This window comes from Bos indicus x Bos taurus, chromosome 1, assembly GCF_003369695.1.
Source record: "Bos indicus x Bos taurus breed Angus x Brahman F1 hybrid chromosome 1, Bos_hybrid_MaternalHap_v2.0, whole genome shotgun sequence".
In the NCBI taxonomy this organism is placed as follows: domain Eukaryota; kingdom Metazoa; phylum Chordata; class Mammalia; order Artiodactyla; family Bovidae; genus Bos; species Bos indicus x Bos taurus.
In genome coordinates, this window is record NC_040076.1 from 42,865,111 (window position 1) to 42,888,679 (window position 23,569).

A 23,569-nucleotide genomic window follows, 5' to 3' on the forward strand; every position below is an offset into this window, starting at 1 on the left:
CTGTGCTGTCACTGTTGATTTCTCAGGACTCAAGTTCCTCATTATTCTTCAAAGCACAGCGTGTGCAGGGTGGCTATATATATATTTTTTTTTCCCATAAATGTCAGTAATTGAAGATATTTTAAGGGAATTACATCACAAAGAAGCAATACTTAGAATGTGCCCATGTAATGAGGTCCTGACCCTTCCTGGCTATCTGTGGAGCTCCTTAGCACTCGCTTGAACCCTGGCCTTGAGGGCTGTTCCCTTTTCCTCAGTGGGAGTGCCTCCTTCCACAGCCAGAGCAGTGGAAACCCTGAATTACAGAATCTTAGCCCTCACTTAAAGTACATGAGCCAGCTCTCCACTCCCAACCATCACCATCGCATTCTGCAACCATGCCAGATTCTGCAAAGAGTGCCTGAGTCCTGCACAGGTGGTTATAGAATAATTCAATATAAATATGTCACTTAATGGAAGCACTGTGTTAAGTCAGTTGCTTGTTAAACGGATGGGGGATTTGTGAAAGTTTCCTAGTTGCTCAGTCAAGCAGAATGAATTATGTCAGCATCAGCAGAGCTGGGTTAGATTGGCAGTCAGCCAGGACAGGAGCATAGCCTTTGACAACTTAAGATGTCAGCAGTGTATTTATTAAAAAACAAACCAAACAAACAAAAAAAAACAAGCTCTATAAGAAATATCAATGTCTGCTTCACTACTCTGGACATCTTCCAGTCTCACAGTATCTTTACATGGCAGCATTTTCAGCCAGGAGGAAGACTTGAGACTGAGGGGAGGTTGATATTCTGCTTTAACAAAGTGAACCATACATGGCAAAGAGAAACATAAGTGTGTTTTATAGCAGCTACTGTGGTCAGATGTTGGATAGAGAGAGATACAGAAACCATGGTATACATGCTAGGGGTAATGGCTCCATGCAATGTAGATCAGCAACATTCCAGACCTCAGTAAGGGGGCTTCCCTGGTGCACTAGTGGTAAAGAATCTGCCTACCAATGCTGGAGGTGCAGGAGATGTGGGTTCAGTCCCTGGATAGGGAAGATCCCCTGGAGGAGGAAATGGCAACCCACTCCAGTGTTCTTGCCTGGAAAATTCCATGGATAGAGAAGTCTGGTGGGCTACATCCATGGGGTCATGAAGAGTTGGGCTTGACTGAGAGACTGAGCATGCACACAGACCTCAGTGATTTCCTTACTTCATAAAGGCATACTGAGACCCAAGAGGTTCCATCACAAGACCAGGGTCCCAAAGATGCTGACTGAGGGGCCAGAGCTAGCAGTGAGCGGTCCATTGCACAGGGTTTTAGAATCTTCAGGCTTGCAAGTGACACTCTTCCTAAGAGTGATCTAAACTCAGCGGATGTTTATTATATCCCATATCTAAAGATGTGTGGGTTCAGGTCCACAGATTTGTGGATCCGGCTCATAGGGCAGCCACTTATGGCTGCACACACTGGATTGCACGAACCCGGGGGTGCCGACGTGCACATGTAGTTGTCTGGATGGTACCTGTGTATTTGGACTGTGTACCACCTTACATCTGTGTGGACTGGCTCTGGTTACAGGATTGAATTTGTGGCTCAGTGATGTCAGGGCAGCTTCTTGGTGGTTCTCTCTATCTTTTTATCTCAGGTTTGAGATGACTACAGCTGCTCTAGCCTTGTCATCATGTGTCAGTATCTAAGCGGAAAGGAAGGGATGGCTAAAACGAAAGTGTTCTGTTCAAACCGTTCTCTTCCTAAGGGTAAAGGGTTTCCCAGAACATCTAACAGATTTCCCTAATATCTGATTGCCCAGGGATGGGTCACATGGCCACATCTAAACCAACCTTGGCACAAGAATATACTCACCCCTGTTAGACTTGTGAAAGCAAGGTTCTGCCAGCAGGCACAGGGGTAATGGGAAGATGACAAGTGGGATCTGCCAAAGATTGTTACATTGAAGATGGAATGATACATTTTAATGTATATGATGCTGCTGAAGGGACAAATGAATATCGAAAACCATTCAGAAAAGACAGATCATAGATCACTGGAAGTGGACAGTTCAAATTTACTTCCCCTATATTGATAGCTGATGTTTCACTGCATAAGTTAGTAACTTTTCTGGATTTGCCTGACTGAAAAATATGTCTTTTACCTACAGGAAGTGTAAGCTCTTACCATTACTGTCTCAGCAGTTTTCTAGATTTTTCATTAACAGGTTCAGGCAGTCCAGAATTATTTTGTTTTCTGGGTAAGCATTTTGAGGCACATGGATTTCTCTGTTTCCAGGATAGAGGAAGGAAGAACAGATATCTGTTTCTCCAGATACAAAGTCATGCTTAAAGTGACAACCAAAGCAGTTTCTAAAATGTACAACTTGTGAATCAGGAAATTTCAGATTAGAGGATGCAGAAATATAAATGATACTATTCTTGCCCTTTAGGGATTCACAGTTCACTGCAGCTGTTTGTGCATGGTGTGCTCAGTTGTGTCCGACTCTGCGGCCCCAAGGACTGCAGCCCGCCAGGCTTCTCTGGCCATGGAATTCTCCAGGCAAGAATACTGGAGTGCATTGCCATTTCCTCCTCCAGAATCTTCCTGACCCAGGGATTGACCCGCCATCTCTTGCATCTCCTGCATTGGCAGGTGGATTTTTTAACTACTCGCACAACCTGGGAAGCCTGTGTTAATTAAATAGCGTAAAGTTAATAGTCTCCCAAAGGTCACTGAAAATTATTGATTCATGCCTCGGAAACAAGGGAGGCCAGGAGCCCAGGCCAGGGGATGAAGCCATGGAGAGGGCGAACCACTCCTTTGATAACATGAGGGTACCTTCTGGGGAGAGAGGGAAGCGGGGAGTAACAAGGTGTGTGGTTCAGACTGTATCTGTTCCATTGTGCATTTCCTAGCGTCACGGGAGCATTGTGAGTCACCGCTGCAGAGAAGATGTTATTGCCAAAGAGAAGTCTTAGGCACATCCCTAATGAAGTTTCTAGTGTTATATTTGATATGATATTAAAAAAAAAAAAGTGTTGATCTTTGCTGTATCCCTTGCTGGGAGGAAAAGGAAAATTCCATTGATAAGGTTTGCTTTTAAAGACATCAGTAAACTATTCCCATGGTGAAGGACCTTCCCCAATTCCACCTGCCCTCTGCAAAGCCAACAGAGAAGAAAACAGTGAAATTTCTAAAATGTGTGACCTTGGCAGTATAAAGCGTCTTTGTAACTGGAGTTCTCTTGGGTGAGGTAGTGTCCATATGATTTGTTTCCATTTTTCCCAAGTGGGAAGAGGCTGAGATGATTGGGTAGCAGAAATGACTGGGGAGGGGAGTGGCTTGCAGCCTTCTTTGAAGGAAAGAGGGTTGGTCTAGATGCCATAAATTATAGATATTCTTCCTTCACCTCTCCACACAGGTGACCTCATAGGAACAGAGCGGTTATTCCGATCCTGCCCATTCCTAGCCACTCCCTCCCCGGTGCCCGGCCTTGCTTAGTGTTCTGATGGGGAGGTGAAGCCAGTGTCTGGAGTTTCAGCATCTCACTTGCATTACTGGCCCTGAGGTTACAGAAGGAAAAGCCATGCAAGCTGTGTGTGTAGGAGCTGCTCACTGCCATGGAGCCCTCATGGGCTAGATCTGCCAGGGAGGATGGCCACAGACCCAGAGAGGACAGGGTTGACCAGGGAGCAATCCCATCTTCTCCAGGCCACCTAGCTGCAGACCACTGTGGACAGAGTGGTTTCCTGGAATTGGGGTTTATGTCAAACGTGTATATTAGAGCAACTAGAAATGTTATTTTAATAGTTGAAGGCAAGCAGATTTAGAAAAGAAACACGTCTAGAAAGTTTAAGGTGTAAAACCATCAAATAGAAATAGATGAACTAAACAAATTCTAAATTAAAAAGGTACATTTACATGTATAGGAATGTGTATCTTGTCTCTTGTTAACCCAACAGGGCCAATGCCTGGCTCCTTTCAGTAGTTCCTGTACTGCTGTGTTCTCTGTGTTTAAGAATTCTACAGCGTTTATGCAACTTTGCTACTTATTAGTTTCCTAAAGCCCTTAGGATCTGGAGTTCATCTGGTCTGCTGATTTCATGGTACTTAGAGAAGCAGTTTTTTCCTCATAGTTCCACGTCATGAGGGCCCTGCAAGGACAATCTCAATAGCCTTACCCTCTGTAGTTTTGTCCCTTGGAGAAGAAGGACATTATCTTTTGTCATTTCTCTAGGCCTAGCCGAGTGGTGGTGAGAGCTTGGAGCTGGATGGGCCAGGCCATAGTTTTTTGTTTGTCGGTTTGTTTTTAATTAGTTTTTATTGGAGTGTAGTTGATTTACAATGTTGTTAGTTTCAGGTGTTCAGCAGCCTGAATCAGTTCTACATATATCCTCTGTTTTTAGATTCTGTTCCCATATAGGCCACTGAAGAGTGTTGAGTAGAGCTCCCTGTGCTATATGGTAGGCCCTTGTTGCTTATACGCTGTTGCTGTTCAGTCTCTAAGTCATGTCTGACTCTCTTGCTCCCAATATTTCCCCCTTCTGTCCATAGTTTGTTTTCTGCATCTACGGCTCTATTTCTGTTTTGTAAATAGGTTCATTTGTACCATTTCTTTAGATTCCATATATATGAGCTATCATCTGGTATTTGTCTTATACTGACTTACTTCACTCAGTAGGCAATCTCTAGGTCCATCCATGATGCCACAAATGGAATTCTTTCTTTTTTTTTTTTTGGTTGACTAAAATTCCATTGTATATATGCACCATATTGTCTTTATCCATTTCGCTGCTGATGGACATTTAGGTTGCTTCTATATCCTTGCTCTTGTAAACAGTGCTGCATTGGGGTGCACGTATCTTTTCAAATTACGGTTTTCTCCAGATTTATGCCCAAGAGTGGCACTGCTGAACCATAACAGTAGCTCTGTTTTTAGTTTTTTAAGAAACCTCCATACTGTTTTCCATAGTATGTACCAATTTATGTGCCCACCAACAGAGTAAGAGGGTTCCCTTTTGTCCATATCCTCTCCAGCATTCATTATAGATATTTTGATGACGGCCATTGTGGCTGGTGTGAGGCGATACCTCACTGTAGCTCTGATCCTTTCTCTACTAATTAGTGATCTTTAGTATCGTCTCATGTGCCTGTTTGCCTTCTGTGTGTCTTCTTTGGAGAAATGTCTATTTAAGTCTTTTGCCCATTGTTTGGGTCTTTTTTTGTTTGTTTGTTTTTTGATATTGGGCTGCATGAACTGTTTGTATATTTTGGAGATTAATCCTTGTCTTTTTGTTTTCTTCATGGTTTCTTTGCTGCACAGAAACTTTTAATTAGGTCCCGTTTGTGTGTTTTTGTTTTCATTACTTTAGGAGGTGGATCAAAAAAGATATTGCTGTGATTTATGTCAATGAGTGCTTTGCCTATGTTTTCCTCTAAAAATTTTATAGTACTGGGTCTTACAATTATGTCTTTAATCCATTTTGAGTTTATTTTTATGCATGGTATGGTGTTAGGAAATGTTCTAATTTCATTATTTTACGTGTAGCTGTCCTGTTTTCTCTATACCACTTATTTCTTCTTTGTAATAGATTAGCTGACTATAGGTGCATGGGTTTATCTCTGGGCCTTCTATACCATTTCATTGGCCTATATTTCTGTTTTTGTGCCAATACCATACTGTTTTGGTTTTTTGGTTACTATAGCGTTTTAGTATAGTCTGAAGTCAGGGAGCCGTATTTCTGCAGCTCTTATTTTTCTTTCTCAATATTGCTTTGGCTATCTTGAGAAAAAAGAATGAAACTGGAGTGGTCAACCTCCACATGAAAAGCACGTGAAAAGATACTCAACATCACTCATTATTAGAGAAATGCAAATCAAAACCACAGTGTGTTATCATCTCATGCTGGTCAGAATGGCTTTCATCAAAAAGTCTATAAACAATAAGTGCTGGAGAGGATGTGGAGAAAAGGGAACATTCTTACACTGTTGGTGGGAATGCAAACTGGTATAGCTACTATGGAAAACAGTGTGGAGATTCCTTAAAAAGCTGAGAATAGAACTGCCACATGACCCAGCAAACCCACCCCTGGACATATACCCCGAGGAAACCAGAATTGAAAGAGACACATGTACTCCAATGTTCATTAAGGAAAGGAAAGGAAAGTGAAGTCCCTCAGTCGTGTCCGACTCTTTGCGACCCCATGGACTGTAACCTACTAGGCTCCTTTGTCCATGGGATTTTCCAGGCAATAGTACTAGAATGGGTTGCCATTTCCTTCTCCAGTGGATCTTCCTGACCCAGAGATGGAACCCAGGTCTCCCGCATTGTAGACAGACGCTTTACCGTCTGAGCCCCCAGGGAAGTCCAAATGTTCATTGCAGTACTGTTTACTATAGCTGGTACGTGGAAGCAACCTAGATGTCCATTGGCAGATGAGTGCATAAGGAAGTTGTGGTGCATATACACAGTGGAGTAATACTCAGCTGTAAGAAGGAATGCATTTGAGTCAGTTCTAATGAGGTGGATGAAACTGGAGCCTATTATACAAAGTGAAGTGAGTCAGAAAGAGAAAAACAAATACTGTATATTAATGCATATATATGGAATCTAAAAAGATGATAATGATGATCCTACATGCAGGGCAGCAAAAGAGACACAGATGTAAAGAACAGACTTTTGGACTCTATGGGAGAAGGTGAGAGTGGGATGACCTGAGAGAAATAGCATTGAAACATGTATATTAACATGTGTAAAATAGATGACCAGTGCAAGTTTGATGCATGAAGCAGGGCACCCAAAGCCAGTGCTCTGGGACAACCCAGAGGGATAGGGTAAGGAGGGAGGTGGGAGGGGAGTTCAGGATAGAGGCCACATGTATATCCATGGCTGATTCATGTTGATGTATGGCAAAAACCATCAAAATATTGTAATTACACTCCAATTAAATATCTGTTTTCCAAAAGATTGCTTTGGCTATTTAGGGTCTTTTGTGTTTCCATACAAATTGTAAAACATTTTTGTTCTAATTCTGTGAAAAATGCTATTGGTAATTTGATAGGGACTGCATTGAATCTGTAGATTACTTTAGGTAGTGTAGTCATTTGCACAATATTGATTCTTCCAATCCAAGAACATGGCATATCCATCTGTGTGTGTCATCTTTGGTTTCCTTCATCAGAATCTTGTAGTTTTCTGGGCACAGGTCTTTATTTCTTTAGGTAGGTTTATTCCTAGGTAATTTATTCTTTTTGATGTGATGGTAAATGGGATTTTTTCCCCTTAATTTCTCTTTTCTGATTTTTCACTGTTAGTGTATAGAAATGCAAGAGATTTCTGCATGGTAATTTTGTATCTTTCAACTTGATCAGATTCATTAATGAGCTCTAGTAGTTTTTTGGTAGCATCTTTAGGATGTCCTATGTATAGTATCATGTCATCTGCAAGCAGTGATAGTTTTACTTCTTTTTCAATTTACATTCCTTTTGTTTCTTTTTCTTCTCTGATTTCTGTGGCTAGGACTTGCAAAGCTATATTAATAGCTTTGTGTGGACATTCTTGTCTTGTTCCTGATCCTAGAGGAAATGCTTTCAGCTTTTTCTTTCTACCGTTGAGAATGATGTTTGCTGTGGGTTTGTCATATATGGCCTTTATTATGTTGAAGGCTAGGTCCTGTTGGCTGAGAGCTGAACAGTAGATGATCCACTGGCTGAGGCTAATACCTGCCAGCAACAGGAAGTTCCACCACATGTCCTACTTTAAAGCTCTTTGGCAGGAATACAGAGTAAACTTTTCATTTGTATACTGGCTAAGCTTTAAGGACCAGTACCTGTTTGGGGAACTGAAGTGAGCATGGGCGGATACAAAGAAGTCACACTTTGCCCACCAGGTTCTATACTGTCTGTCTCCACACTTACAATACATAGCCATAATTCAAAGCTGGCATCTCAGGGGAATGGGTAACGCTGATGGAAAATACATACACTTCTAGTATAGAACACACTTGTATCAATATTAACATGGAGAATCTTATGTTGAGGCATATTTTTGTAGTCCAGAGGCCTGGACTCAATCCTAATTCTACCTCTTTGGAGTATGACTTTGAAATGTTACCTAAACACTTTTTAAAAAATCTTTTCTTCTGTAAAATGGAAATATCAGTCTTACTTATCTCCAGGGGTGGTTATGAGAAGCATAATGAAGGGATGTATGTGAACTGATAAGCATTAATAGTTGCTAACAATGATATAGTTCCTATGGAACATGATTTCTTGAGTCTTACTATATCCCTAGACCTGTGAGTTACAATTGATTCTTTTTCTGGGTTCCTCAAAGTATGAACAGGTTGTTGGAATCAGCCAGTTTTGTAAAAGATGTCTCAAGCTCTCACTTGTCTATTTGTTCAACAGTGTGCCATGTAAGAAGTGTGTGGTGGTTGGTAATGGAGGAATTTTGAAGAATAAGACATTAGGAGAAAAAATTGACTCCTATGATGTAATAATAAGGTAAATATATTTTCTATTTGCTAACACGGAACTGTTTTAAAAGAACATAGTTTCCTGCTTTAGTATGACCTTTTTAAAAGGAAGTGGAGTTGCTTTAGTATGCTTAAGTACAGTACATATTACTCAAGTTGTTGGCTGGAGTAGACTTCGATTTCAGGTCATTCATTTAGCAAATATTTATGAAATCCCCTGAACATTCTGGGCACAGGTCTAGCCCCAGGGAGCTATTACAGTGAATAAAAATAATGTTCTTCCTCCCTGTGAAGCTTACATTCTAATGGGAAGAAGAAAACAGTAATTAAGAAAAGAAATATAATAAATGTCATGTAAACAATCAAAACAGTTAAATCATCAAGAATGAATGAATGGTTGTTTTTGAATGGATGGCAGTGCTGAGGCAGAGACATCTTAAACTAGACCTAAGTGGCCATATGAAGACTAGGGAAGAGCAATACAGGCAGAGAAAATGCTGGCTGAAGGTCCTCCGGAAGGCATGACGCTGGGTTTGAGAGCAGCAAAAAGAAAACCAGTGAGGTTGGAAGGCAGCAGACTGGGGAGAGGGGTGCAATTGGCAGCTGAAGATGTAGTTAAGGAGTGGGCTTTGTAGGATTTTGTCAACTTGGATTTGGGCTCGTGTTTAAGTATAACAGAAAAGTTTTGAAAATCATTCAGCAAGAATGCAACTCTATCTGGTTATGTCTTTTTTTTTTTTAATTGTATTTATTTATGACTGCACTGGGTCCTTGTTGCTGCACGCAGGCTTTTTCTAGTTGCAGTGAGCAGGGCCTGCTCTCTAGTTGCGCTGCATGGGTTTCTCATTGAGATGGCTTCTCTTGTTGTGGAGCACAGGCTCTAAAGTGTGCGGGTTCAGCAGCTGGGACGCATGGGCTTAGTTGCCTCAGGGCATGTGGGATCTTCCAGAGCAGGGATCAAACCTGTGTCCACTGCATTGGCAGGCAGATCCTTAACCACTGGACCACCAGGGAAGCCCTGGTTTTTTCTTTAGAATACGCTGATGGTAGCATGGAGAATAAAACATGAAGGACAAAGGTGAAAATGAAAAGACCAGTTAGGTTGCTGCATTTGGATAGAGAATGGTGGCTTGCAATAGGATTGTCATGGCGGGGACAGAGATAAGGGACTAGATTGAGGCATGTATTAGAGTTACAGTTATCAGGATTTGCTTTTTATTGAATGTGAGCAGAGATGGGAATAAAGGAATGCAGGATACTTCCCAGGTTTTCAGCTTAATAGACTAGCTGGATAGTGGTACCATTCATTGAATTGGGGAAGACTAGGGTAGGAACAGGTTTAGGGGAGAATCAAGATTTTGGTATGAACATACCACGTTTGAGATGCTTATTAGATTTATAGTATATACATCAAGTAGGCAGTTAGATAAAGCGGTTAAATCTTATAAGTTGTATGTAAACCATGGACTGGGTGAGATTTCCCAGGAGCAGACAAAGAGGGCTCAGGACTGAGCTTTGAAGTACTGAAAGGTTGTGAAAGGAGTAAAGGAGCTGGAGAGGATCTGCTACTGAAGTAGGAAGAAAGTCAGGAAAACGTGGTCATAAACGCCAAGCCAGGTGATCATAAATGCCAGCCAGACAAAGAGGGCTCAGGACTGAGCTTTGAAGTACTCAAAACTTAAAGGTTGCAAAAGGAGTAAAGGAGCTGGAGAGGATTTGCCACTGAAGTAGGAAGAAAGTCAGGAAAAGGTGGTCATAAACGCCAAGCCAGCACAGTGTTTTAAGACAGGGAGGTTTCAACCATGACAGATGCTGGTGAGAGGTCCTGTAAGATGAGGACAGAGTTCACATTGGACTGCCAAGTTGAAGCTCACTGATACTCTTGACAGAAGACTTGGAGGCGTGGTGCTGGGGAGAAGCCCAAGTGGAGTGGTTTGAGGGAATGACAGGTGAGAAAGCAGAGAAACTAGTAAACTAGTATAAACAACTCTTTGGAGAAATTTCACTGTGGTGTTGAGACATAAGATGGTCACTGGAGATAATTCCAGACTCCTAAAGGAGATTTTCTGTTTTGTTTCCTTTTATAGATAGGAGATTCTAAAACATTAGTAAACTGATGGAAATGAATAAAGAGATTGGCATGGTAACGAGAGAGGGCATGGGGCCCAGAGCACAGTGTGGTTATCTCTGCAGTGGAAGGGAAAGTTGGGGTTGTGGTCACAGCTACCGAGAGTCCCACAGACCTAGTGGTGTGGTAATGAGAACATTTCCGTCTCTGTTTTCTTGTAGTAAAGGCTGAAGTCAGGTCATTCAGTGTGTATGTGTTGGGAATGGCTATGAACAGTCTTCTGAAGAGTGGGAAAACTTCCTGCTGGGCAATGCATTAGGGTGACCTGGCAGTGCTTGGGCGTTTTGCTGGGTTACAAGTTGCCGAGGGTTTCTGCATAGTATGGTCACCTCATTTTCTGGTGGTTATCCATTTTGAGGAAGCTGTGAAGATTTATCCACAAAACAATGTTCAAGGACTCACAGAATTCTTTGTAATTGTGTAAAATCTGCTTGCCTAGAACCACATCAGGCCCTTGTGGGAAAATGCCACTGGCAAGACATTATGAAAGTCATTTCAGGTGTTATTAAGGCTGCTTTATATTACATAGTGCCATAGGGTCAAACAGTATTTGTCTCCTGGGTGACATTATTTTGGCAACAAAGCATTCCTTTTCATACCACACTTTCATGATGTGTCATAAATAGTGCATGTCTAACCTTGGCTTATTTTGAACATCTGCAAATCCAACACTGGATCATTTGTGGTTCATTCACCCCAGCAGTAGTTACTCTTGGTTATGCTTAGGTATAAATATAGCAGTTTTGTTGTTCCTTTACTTCAGAGCACATCAATTCTGATGGGTCTTCAAATCACCTTAACTGTGACTCTTGCCTGTTAGTCACTTAGGCACACATCCATGTGCTCCATGATGGTGTAACCCTGGGCACGGAACTTTATCTCTATGGATGTCAGGGCCCTTACCTACAAACACAAGGGGTTTTATCGAGATGTCCTCCAAGGTCTGTTTTGAGTATCCTGGGGTTTTATGTTCCCGTTTGTTTCATTTTGTCTTCAGTTTTTCTGGAGGTAAGAATGAACTATTGGTGGCCCCACAGTTAATTTTCAAACACAAATGAATGTTTCTGCCTTTGATCAAGCAGCTGTTTCAGGAAGGGGAGTTATTTCCTTGGCTGTGAAAGACTTGGTGGATTGCCACGTGGCTTTAGAGCCCAGCTACGTGGCTGACGATGTTTGTCTGGCTCTGAAATCTGAGAACTGTGATGGAAATGACCCTGACTGCTCTTGGTCTACATGTCTTGTGTGTTTACTACCCACAGAATGAATAATGGTCCCGTTTTAGGACATGAAGAGGAAGTTGGGAGAAGAACTACCTTCCGACTTTTTTATCCAGAATCTGTTTTTTCAGATCCTAATCACAATGACCCTAATACTACGGTGATTCTCACTGCTTTTAAGCCGCTTGATTTAAAGTGGCTGTGGGAATTGTTGACAGGTGGAAAAATAGTAAGTTGGCAAAATCGATCTGTCTTCTGATTTCCTTTATTTTTTAATATTAAAAAAAAGACAACAACAAATTGTATTTTCTATATTCTTACTTTATTTCAGAGCCCTAATGGTTTTTGGAAGGAGCCAGCCTTAAATCTGATCTATAAACCTTATCAAATCAGAATATTAGATCCTTACATCACCAGAATGGCAGCTTACGAACTGCTTCATTTCCCAAAAGTATTTCCCAAAAATCAGGTATGTATTTTCCTTCACACAGTTTCAAACTAAAGACATTACTGCGGTGGAATAGAGGGTCCCTGGGAGTCTTAAAAACTGGGTGAGAATCACAACTCATGAGGTGACTTCTGAGGGCCACATCTGAGTTAGTGAGATTAGGTTATCTGTGGATTTTATCTGTATGTTGTTCAGGTTGCAAGGAAAACAGCCTTTTAAATGTAGTGTTTTTCCTGCTCTTGCAGGGCCCTTCTGGGGTCTCCTTTTAGATGTCCAAGTGGCCCATCTCTCATCGCCTCCTCTTCACTGCTCTGCAGGGAGGAGAGTATTGATGGGGGAAGGGGGAGGGGGTGTGTAGTGCTGATGGCCAGGCTGTGTGCAGACAGCAGGATTCTTTAATTCTTTTTAATTACAAGGAATCTCATTGACTTTGACTCTTGTATCCCTGTTTGTCTACGTTCCCTAGGAAAAAAGTAGTTTAGATCCATACAGTGACAGGCTGTATTTTTCATTTGAAGCTTGAGTAAATGTGTAATGTGATATCTCAGCTGAAAGGAGGCTTTCCTTTTTGTAATTGGGGAAAATCCAAAGAAATAAACTTGTATTTTGTTCCTTTTCATTAGCACAATAAAAAATTCTGAAATATTACATGCTTAAACAGCTTTTACAAGGGAATATTTTTTTAAAAAGGAAATCATCCTTTTTTTCTCTGTATAATTCAGATTATCTCCCAAGCTCTTTTGCATTTTTTATATCCTTCTAGACTCTTGTCTGTGCATTTACAAACATAAATACTTTTTTAAAAGTTAATTTTATTGGATATAGTTGCTTTATAATGTTGTGTTAGTTTCTGCTGTACAGCAAAGTGAATCACGTATTCGTATGCCTATATCCCTTTCTTAGACTCCCTTCTCATTTAGGTCACCACAGAGCACTGAGCAGAGCTCCCTTGCTGTACAGTAGGTTCTCATTAGTTATCTCTGCCATACATAGTGCTACTAGAGTATATATGTCAATCCCGATCTCTCAATTCATCCCATCCCTCCTCTCTCCTTGGCATCTGTAAGTTTATCTGTCTCTATTTCTGTATAAGTTCATTATACCATTTTCCCAGAGTCTACATACAAGCAATATTTTTCTTTCTGAATTCCATCTGTATGACAGTCTCTAGGTCCATCCATGTCTGCAAATGGCACTATTTCATTCCTTTTTACAGCTGAGTAGTATTCCACTGTGTATATGTACCACATTGTCTTTATCCATTTCTGTCAGTGGACATCTAGGCTGCTTCCATGTCCTGGATATTTTAAATAGTGCTGCAATGAACATTGAGGTGCATGTATCTTTTTGAACTATGGTTTTCTCCGGGTATACACCCAGGAGTGAGATTGCTGGGTTATATGGTAGTTCTGTTTTTAGTTTTTTAAGTAATCTGCATACTCCTTCTCCACCGTAGCTGTATCAATTTACATTTCCACCAAAGGTGGGAGGGTTGCCTTTTCTCTGCATCCTCTCCAGCATTTATTGTTTGCATCAACTTTTGTCTATGCAGTTACAAACACAAGCACTTTTTTTGTTGTTGTAATTTGTGATTATACTATATTGTTCTGCTGTTTCTCCTCTCTAACTCTTCCCCTATTTACAGACCTTTAGTTTTCTAGCCAGCTTTTTTTCCTCTATAGGTAATGTAGAAATGCATGTGCTTATAGGGATTTTCTGCACACTTGTGTGATTTCTGTAGGCAAGACACCTGGAAATGGATTTCCGAAGTCAAAAAAGCATAAATATTAAGTCCTGTCTTGCTAATTTTGAGGGGAAAGGACAGCTTCTGAATGTGTATTTTGTGAATTTTCAGCTCTTACTTTCCTAAGTGAGGTAAGATCAGATTTATCCCTTGATTTTTGCTTTAGGTAGTGCACAGGAAGCCTCTGGTCTTTCTTAGAGGTGGTACTAGAACTAGTTGTAAGTGCACTGAAATTCCACTAGGGCAGTGTCCGAGAAGCCAAGTGAGGGGCACAGCTGTATTTCAGAGGTCAACTGTGTCAGATGCCGTCCTGGAAACACAGAGGTCACACTGATGGGAACAAGTATAGGAAGAGGAAGAAAGCCCGATTGAACTGGGTAAAAGAGAAAGAACGTGGGACATGAGTGAATGGAGGCGAATCTTCAATGGAGTTTTGCTAGAAAAGAAAGCAGAGGAATGGCGGGAGACATAGGCTCAAGGAAGGGTTTTTTTGTTGTTGTTATGGCTTTTTAGATAGATATGTTTGTATGCTGAAGGGACGATTCATTAGAAATATTGATGATGAGACAAAGGGGATACTTGTAGAAGCAAAATTGTTGAGAAAAAAGATGGGGTAAAATGGAGCGCATGAGTGGAGAGGCTGGCTATGGGTAGAAACAGGGACAGCTCATCCACATAGGAGGGAACACTGAAAATATGGGTCAAGACAAAGGTAGATTTGGGATTGGGAAGATGATGTAGCTCTTGTCTGATCGATTCTGTTTTCTAAGAAAAATGAGGATTAAACTGGCAGTTTAAAGTAGGAAGGAAGTAGAGCTGTTGGATAGAAAGGTATGAGATTGTCATCTTGCAGAGTAGAAATGGAAGTTTACTGGGGGAGTATAACTGGATTGTTGGACATGACTGAATGCCCACTGGAGGTGGTCATAAATGTAACCTGTGACCAGTCAAGTATGCCGTTTTCTCTGACCTTAACCAGGGTTAAGATTCTGTCAGGGACAATATAGGTTCTGTGGGTGATGGGTGCTAAAGGAAATTGAAGGCCTACATAAGGGAATGACTATAATGGTGAATGGAAAACTCTAAGGTGTGAAGAAAGGAAAGAGTGACCTTGAAATGTGATGGCATCAGTGAGGTGGGATGACTCCTAGGTTTTTAACCCTACCATTAGCTTCCTTTCACAGCAGATGGAGAAGCTGTGCTGGAGTCACTAGTGTCAGGGGTAAAGAAAAACTTAGGTAAAAGGCTGTTAGGCTTTCAGACAAATTTGCTTCCTGGAGTTTACCTGATTTTATTATGCTGCTCTGATTTTTCCTGAAACCATAATAATCATATGTAATGTCCATGGGATCTGTAGGAAACATTTAATCAAAAGAAAATCTCCTTGAATTTTTGTGTTAAAAAAAAAAACTTAAGATATATTTTGTTTTCGCTTTTGAAGGCTACCCTATGAGAATTAAAGCTTAGAATGCCAAGACCCTTCAAACATCTATGATAGTACTTTTTAGGATATATGTACATGTGAAGGGGATGTTTGGTTTCTTTTAGTTAAAATTTAAATTTATCAAGTTAAAAACAAAACTGAGTGTGACTTTACTATGTATATACATTTGGAATCTTCATTTTCTAGTCAGATCCTCACCTTGGCAGTTTGTTATTGAAGTTACTCGATTAAAGCCATCTTTCCCTAGAGCTGAATTATCAGCATTATGAAACAGAACTATTTTCTGGCTAAATGATTTGAAGCCTTTTAGCATGATTCCGTGGGCTTCCCTGGTGGCTCAGAGGTTAAAGCGTCTGCCTGGAATTCGGGAGACCTGGGTTTGATCCCTGGGTCAGGAAGATCCCCTGGAGAAGGAAATGGCAACCCACTCCAGTATTCTTGCCTGGAGAATCCCATGGAGGGAGGAGCCTGGTGGGCTACAGTCCATGGGTCGCAAAGAGTCAGACACGACTGAGTGACTTTAGTGAATTAAGTGGTTCTTACATTTCATACATGGGTTTAATATGCTCAGGCTTTGCTTTTTCCACAAGTCGCCGGACTTGATGTGTTTTTTAAACAAGGCGGTACATCCTTTTCCTCAAGCCTTCATCTGATAGGTGTCTTCTGGACTAGTACTGCAGTTAGGTTTTACTTGAAAGACTTTCTAAGATTTCAACCAACACTTTATAGAGTCAGGATATTAACTTGGCACTTGAGCCTTGGGGCATGATGAAGGTTGAACTTAAGTTTTTGTCTCGATGAAATGCTCAGAAGATGCTGTAAGATGGATCACCGAAATAGGCTTTGGAAACAAGTACCTTGTGTGGACTTTTTTCCCTAAATTTTCATTTCCTCCCCCAGAAACCCAAACACCCAACCACAGGCATCATTGCCATTACACTGGCATTTCACATATGTCATGAAGTTCATCTTGCTGGCTTTAAGTACAACTTTTCTGACCTCAAGAGCCCTTTGCACTACTACGGGAACGCCACCATGTCTTTGATGAGTGAGGTAAGCTTGTATATTCCGCCATCTCACCCTGTCATTTTACTGAGGGAACAGGTTTTGAGAGGTTGATGGCTTAATAAGGGTTTACAGAGATAGCACGTGCTGAAATTAGGAGTGGGGTCCAGAGTTCATACTACAGCAGCAGCTCCCAATCTGTTGGCCTCAGACCCTTGGAAGAATCTCATCAAACCGACATAGGGACCAAGCCTTACCTTAGATGCTGTATTTGATGCACGGTTTGAAAAGACAGAAACCTGTTGTTTGAGATATGACAAATTCACCTAAAAGCATGGCCGTGATCATGCTAATTATTTTTATGCAGTTTTTCAGTTAAGTAGATGGGAAGGTCTATAACTTTTTAACCTCATGAATGAATCATCATGGTCAGAAAAGTAGTAAACTTTTATACTAGATCATTTTTCTCTTGAATAGGGATTAATAATGGTAGATTTGATCCTTAAATTTTTACTGTGAATGGGAACGAATGTCCTATTTTCCTAATAACTTAGATTAGTGGCACAAGAGATAGGAGTTAAATATGACATGTACATTTTAACACTGAACAATAAATGATTTATTGTTAAGTATATGGATATATCCCATGAAATGAAACCAATCCCCTTAAATCCTCATCCCTAAATACTATGTAAGCTGAATACGTGGAATTATTCAGGTTAGATCTTGTCAATTTGGTTTCTAGATTTACACCATAATTCAGTAGACCAGGGTTGGGTTCTTTACTGGCTCAGAGGTTAAAGCGTCTGCCTGCAACGTGGGAGACCTGGGTTCTATCCCTGGGTCGGGAAGATTCCCTGGAGAAGGAAGTGGCAATCCACTCCAGTATTCTTGCCTGGAGAATCCCAAGGACGGAGGAGCCTGGTGGGCTACAGTCCATGGGGTCACAAAGAGTCGGACACGACTGAGTGACTTCACCTCAGCAGACCAGAAGATGATGTGAGGGAGCCTCTTAAGTGATGGTTTAAGTGGAAAGAGTGGGCTTTTAGGGAAGGCTCTGGCAAAAGAATGAGCAATGAAAAACAATAGACAACAAAAGTTCAAGTCCATGTCACTTGTTACTTGAGTTTTTTTTATATAGCATATTCCATTGCTGCCACTGTTAATATCTTCAGATTGGGATAGACGGTGACTTTCGTTTTTCTTCTTTAGAATGAATATCACAATGTGACTGCGGAGCAGCTCTTTCTGAAGGACATTATAGAAAAAAACTTTGTAACCGACTTGACCCAAGAGTAACCCTACAGACTCAGAAGATAATGCTAACAGTATTAGTTTTATTTTTATACTGCAATTTTTAGTTTATTTTTAAATATGTTGGATGTACTTGTCAAGAAATTATGTGTATTAAGTCTGTTGCTGCCTGGTGATTCATAACCACCAGCTTAATTTCTGTGAATATATTTAATTTATGGAAACCAAGATGTTAAGATATCAGGGAAAGTGAACTTTTCATTGCCTTGTTTAAAAATAAGCTAGTTTTCTGAGGTGTTTTTAACTATAGTTAGTTCATCTTAGACTTCTGAAGGGACGTTGACTTCCTAGTAAATAAGGGGGGGTTAGTTTCCTACAACAAATTTTGAATGTAACAGGACATTTTGCGAGGTTCATCTGGCTACTGTAAATTGGTAGGGAACTGGTGTGCAGCAGTTCCTTGATGTAGTGTACTGGACCCACTTCAAGTGTATAACTCTAGTTCCTTTTAGTTATATCTGAGGAACTGGACTGGAGTCTTAAACCAGACCTGAAGCGTGGATGGTTATGGAAATCTAAGATCATACTGGCTGAATTAAGCATTTTTCTCCTGCAGTTAAGTAAACAATGATTATGATCAGTAGTTTGGTAGAATGAAGATTTTTTTTTCTTTTTAAGTCAAAAGAAACAAGATAAACATGAAACTCTGGATAAGTAGATAACCAAAGACTGCAGTTCTTAAAGCCTGGTGACTTCATTATTTTAAAGAAATAAAGTTCATACAAAGAAGCTGAAGTAGGCAAGCTCAAGGAGGAGAAAATTTGTAAGCAGTATTTTTTGCCTGGCTTATTCATTCATTACATTTTCGAAGCTTATTTGAAGTAAAGTAAAAAAGACAAGACAAGAAACAAAGAAGACAAGAACGAGTAAACCTTTAGAAGAGTCAAGCTGTTTCTGGATTTCAGTGGCACTGTCATGACAAAACCAGCTGTCCACATGATTCAGTCACATCTTCAAATGGAAAGCTTACCTAGGGTGCACCAGAAAAGACTTGTGGGATGCAGACAAGCCAGTTGGACTAAAGTGGTGAGCCAGTCTCCCTTTTCACTTGAATGACTATAATCAATGGTTATGGGAAGGGAGGAGGACAGTGGGTGAAGAGAGCAGTAGAAGTTACATGGCTAGAATCAAAAGCTGTCAGAAGAGGTATGTGTAGAAAGAACTGGTATCACTGGGAGACAGTGATAATTATCACTGACAACCTGCCTCCCTAAAGAGGGTGTATAAATATTAGGTCAGAAACAGGAATAAATGACATACTTGAAAGTGGTGTTGGGGGAGAAAACTAGTAGCTGGTTGAACTCAGACCTACATGTTGAATATGGACTCTGTGCTGTTAATCCCAGCGTATGTTCACACATACCTCTCATTTGATCCTTCTGATAACTCAGGTGGAAAAGGCATAGCTGATCATCCCCTCATACCACACAGCCAGGGGCCACAGCTAGACTGTGGATGCTGCGTCTGGCTTCAGAAAGGATGGTGCTGGCTACAGAAAAAAGTCAAACACTAATGGTGGCATTTTCAAATGTTACTGTGAATACTATAACACTGGCCATAATATTTCTGGCTGATCTTAAAATTGAGGAATCTGGTATTTTGTATAGTACGAGAATTGTTACAAACCTCAAGGTTTAAGAAAAAAAAAAAAGGAACAAGACACATATATACAATTTATTAAAAACACATGAACACATTAAAATCTCACTATTTATACAATCAAACTCTAGCAACATATACAAATATTGAGTGACTACAGTACATGCCGAGGTAAGAAAAGTACATTCTGGGAGAATATCACTGACACTCAAAGCCATTTTTATTTCCAATACGTATTTCAATATATGTTTTGTTTCTACCTTTCCCAGTGCCAAAAAAGAAGAGGAGGAGATGAGAAGAAGAAACTAGTTACAAGTTGGATTATATGAGAACTGGTGCCACAGTTGACCTAAAAATATCCAACTCTTACTTAGATATTGCAATTTAGGGATTTCAAGTTCAGAACCAAAAGGCAAAGCCAGTAGGTAATTTTTTTCTTTAAATAAACAGAACTTAACTGATTTCTCTTAAGAGGGTTGAAAAGCTTTTATTGTCCCACCTAATCTAGTTGTTCTTTCTAATCCTATTATCTGACATGGTGTTTTCCCATAACCCTCTTGCTCTCCAGGTAACAATTTGGAGCCCAGGGAAAGAGGTTCAAGCTTTATTACATTCCACAGAATTATGGCCACATGTATATTTAAATAAGCTCATTTTCTGCTCCCTCTTGTGGATGGGAGGGAGAAGGGCAAATGTATACATAACATATTTTCAATTACTGTATAAATCTTCTACTCGAACCATTTCAACAGCAAATAAACCCATTGTTCAATGCAAAGTGCAAATAGCGAAACGTGAACTTAAATAATTGGGCTAGACCCTGCATACACAATAGGATCTATTTAGATTTACAGCTTTTAATACAATATAAATCAGCATTCACAATATCTTACCTTTAACTGTGCTGGTTCCTAAGATCAAGTAACAGCGAAGTCAGTGTAATTTTATGAAACCTTAAGGGCCACATTTCCTGTACCACTGTCTGATTCTATTTTTATAACTGCATTAACAGGAAAAAATTTAACCCAGTAAGTCACAGTGACTTTTTTTTTTTACATGTTTCAAGCAAAGAATAAAAAATCAAGGCAATTTTGTAAAAAAATGGTTACCTTCACATTTTCAGTTGTTACTTGATTGTCTCCAAAGCTGTATATATATCAGACATAGTAACGTTAAAAAAAAAAATTGTAATATGAAAACGAATTAAAAAGTACAAACCAGAACAACCTTTTGTATCAGGCTCAGCTCAATTGGAAAGTAAAATATATAATAGTAGTTAAAAACTAGATATTTTATAAAAATTATTGGTAGTTCAGGGACAGCACAGTGGCAACATATGAATCAAGTCTTAAAACATGCATTATTTAAGAAAACATTTGCTTCTCAAAAAAAAAAAGTTCTATGGGAAAACAATCAGGTACGCACAATTAAAAATAGCAAGCATCTTTGGAAAAAAGAACTAGTTACTGAACTCATTTCTCTTAAAGCTTCAAATAGGCATATGATTTTAGAAAGTAGATTTTTGTATACTAAAGATGAATAAAAAAATAAAGCAATTGGTTTACTCTCTTCCCACCTGGAGGGGGATGACTATGTGCTTTACACATTCATACCTGTTTTAATAAAAGTTCAACATCTGTGCTTTTTGTTTCAAATATTTTGAAACAAAATGTGTATTGGTTTTTCAGTGAATAAAATTATGCCTCAAAAGTCTGTTGGAAAAAGGAAAAGCAACTGAAAATAAGACCAACAAAATCATACAACTAGAACGCAGGGAGGCTGTAGAATTTGGCAGTTCTGTTTTGGTTCAACGTTTTACAATACTGAAAGACTCATGGAAGCAAGCAAAATGAACACTGTACATAGTTGGTTAAATTTAGCAAATTCTGCCATCATCTGGCGGTACAGGCTAAAAGAAAAGACTAGAACCTGCTGGGGAAGTACATTTCAATATTAACTATAAACTAGGGGATGTAAAATTGATATATTTTAATTATATGGTTAGCTTCTCATATCATCTTACCAATCTGAAGACTTCTAAAGATGGTTTCTACACTAAGGCTAGTAAACTGCAGATGATTTCTATTTCAGTCATTTAGACTACTTCTGGGTGACCGAAGTTGCCCAGAGGTACCAAAAACAAGATAGGAATTTTCCTTTGCTAGGATGCTAAAACATTTGTTCCCTCTGTTCCCTGTGATACACGAGACTACTCACACCCCCGACCACATAGATGGCATAATCACACAGAGCCGAAAAATACATGCTGGGTTTGCATTTCTTACTGTGGGAAAATATTTATTTATTTCACTAAAAATAATAAATACCTTGAGATTCAAAGAGTCTGTATATAAAACCAAAACAATTTGGTTACTTTTGTGGAGGGGAGGTAATTTATACGATTCCTGAGGAATAATTTTGCCTTTCACGTTGAGAAATATTAAGTGGGTATTGTTTACAGTGTTCACGTTTACAAGTCCTTAACTTTTCACACTCTCCTAGGAAGAATCCCATTGCAAATAAAGTCTGGAGCAGAGGATCTCCTTTATAGCTTTTTTAATTTATAAAATTCCTGTTTCCGCATGAAGACACTAGGGGATCTAAATTAATGAGATTGATAGAGCAAGCATCACGCACTGAAAACACTCAGGCATTTATAACATGAGAATGGGGCAGGCCCCAAGGGCCCCAGGTGGAACAAGCCAGGGATGAGACCAGGTCATGTACTATGAAATGTTTACGTTCATCAGAGTGTCAGAAAGTGAAAAATCACTCTGCTCTCTACAGGTCAGTTTCCCAGCTACAGCTCTTCCTAAGGAAAAGATGGTTAAATATATAATGCTGCAATCAAAACCATGATTATATCAATATATATTTTTTAAATTCAGAAAGCAATACAGGAATAGAAGAGGAAGAAATCACAATAGTACCCACCTTTCACAAATTGCTGAATTTCAAGCCATTAGACATTTTAAGAACAGTACCATGCGTTATTGCCAAAAAGGCTTACAGAGCCATCTCGAGTTCATCAATGTACCTGCAGCATCAGTAATAAATACTCAGTGATTTTAAATTTCTTTGAAGTGCATAGTAGGGAGCCTTTTCTGTATAAAATAGTGTTTTACAGTAGTAACAAACAAGATGTTTGAAATTTCATAGGCAAGCAGTAACTGTGCCACAGTAACCCTTTTAAAGCAAGATGGTAAGATTAGTAGTTTTTTGTACCTCGGTCATCACACTTCCCCTCAACCACATCCGTGACAGATATGTAATACGTTCTACCACTAATACAACAACAACAACAAAGGCCATGTGCTTTAAAATGACGCTTTGTAAAAAGCAGCATCACCTTCAAAGGACTTCTTTAAAAACGTCACATTCACCCTCCCTCCCTGCTTCTGACACCTCCTGCGTGCTCTGCGGCACCTGGTACACCAGTTCGTCCGGGGCGCTTGGGCCCGGCTTCCCACCTTTCGGGGTATCATACTGGGCCTGCGCCGAGGAGCAGCTGTCGGTCCTGGAGAGGAGAGTGTTGTATGTTCCCACTGAGGGCGGTGGTTGGTTCCCTGCAGCTTTGAAAGTGGAAGTTGAGGGCAGGCCAGCTGCAGCTGAGGGGTGCCCGGACATGTCCATGACGATTGGTGTTGCGTACTCAGGCCCGGTCACCGGCAGTGGTTCTGCATAGGCGTGGTAAACTTCTTGCATTGGGGAGCTGTAGGGATCGAGGTCAGCATACCCTGCTTCTTTTCCTTCTTCTGGTTTAAAGGTAGACCTCTGATGGAGGGGGCCCACAATTCCTCCCACAAGTGGCTGCGCATACTCTGGGTGTCGCAAAACACAAACAGAAGAGTTCTCTCATTAATGCCACAGGCTTACCCTGAAAACACACACATCTTTATGGCACCTGTGCTATCATGGAGACGGATGGATTTTCCTGCAAGAATCAACTTCAAAATGAAAAAAGATGTTATCTCAAGGTAGTATGTCAATGTGCCAGAAAGCTTCATTCATGGAATTCTGCATAAAGAGTGTATGTGTTCTTCAGATTTACAGATAACTATTTCATTCGAAAATAAATAGTCCATTACTGTATTGGTCTTGAAAAATAATTTCATGTTTTTCTTTTTCAAATATTAGGACATGTTTAAAATATACACTGGGTTAACAGGATAAATACTGAGGCCACTGTGTCTTTTTCCTGCTCTCCTTTTAATACC

General features: G+C 40.1%; 2 protein-coding genes across 8 annotated transcripts in view; one reads left to right on the forward strand and one right to left on the reverse strand.

Moving 5' to 3' along the window:
- Nucleotides 1–20,993, forward strand: part of ST3GAL6 (ST3 beta-galactoside alpha-2,3-sialyltransferase 6) — an 87,720-nt gene extending 66,727 nt beyond the window's left edge. For 4 of the 7 annotated variants that reach the window (XR_003513700.1, XR_003513710.1, XR_003513716.1 and 1 more), the window contains 6 exons: nucleotides 8,386–8,481; nucleotides 11,841–12,027; nucleotides 12,130–12,267; nucleotides 16,335–16,487; nucleotides 17,652–18,779; nucleotides 19,622–19,974. Coding sequence is in view for 1 of the 7 variants with exons in the window: in XM_027557094.1 (XP_027412895.1) it covers nucleotides 8,386–8,481; nucleotides 11,841–12,027; nucleotides 12,130–12,267; nucleotides 16,335–16,487; nucleotides 17,652–17,738 (661 nt within the window). In the remaining 6 variants the exon portion in view is untranslated. Of the gene's footprint in view, nucleotides 1–8,385; nucleotides 8,482–11,840; nucleotides 12,028–12,129; nucleotides 12,268–16,334; nucleotides 16,488–17,651 lie in introns of all 7 variants that reach the window. The other 3 variants (XR_003513721.1, XR_003513739.1, XM_027557094.1) reach the window with 3 other exon arrangements.
- DCBLD2 (discoidin, CUB and LCCL domain containing 2) overlaps nucleotides 19,409–23,569 on the reverse strand; it is an 85,282-nt gene continuing 81,121 nt past the window's right edge. Inside the window, exon 16 of the mRNA XM_027557045.1 lies at nucleotides 19,409–23,173. Coding sequence (XP_027412846.1) covers nucleotides 22,704–23,173 — 470 coding nt within the window. The 3' untranslated portion in view covers nucleotides 19,409–22,703. The remainder of the gene's footprint in view (nucleotides 23,174–23,569) is intronic.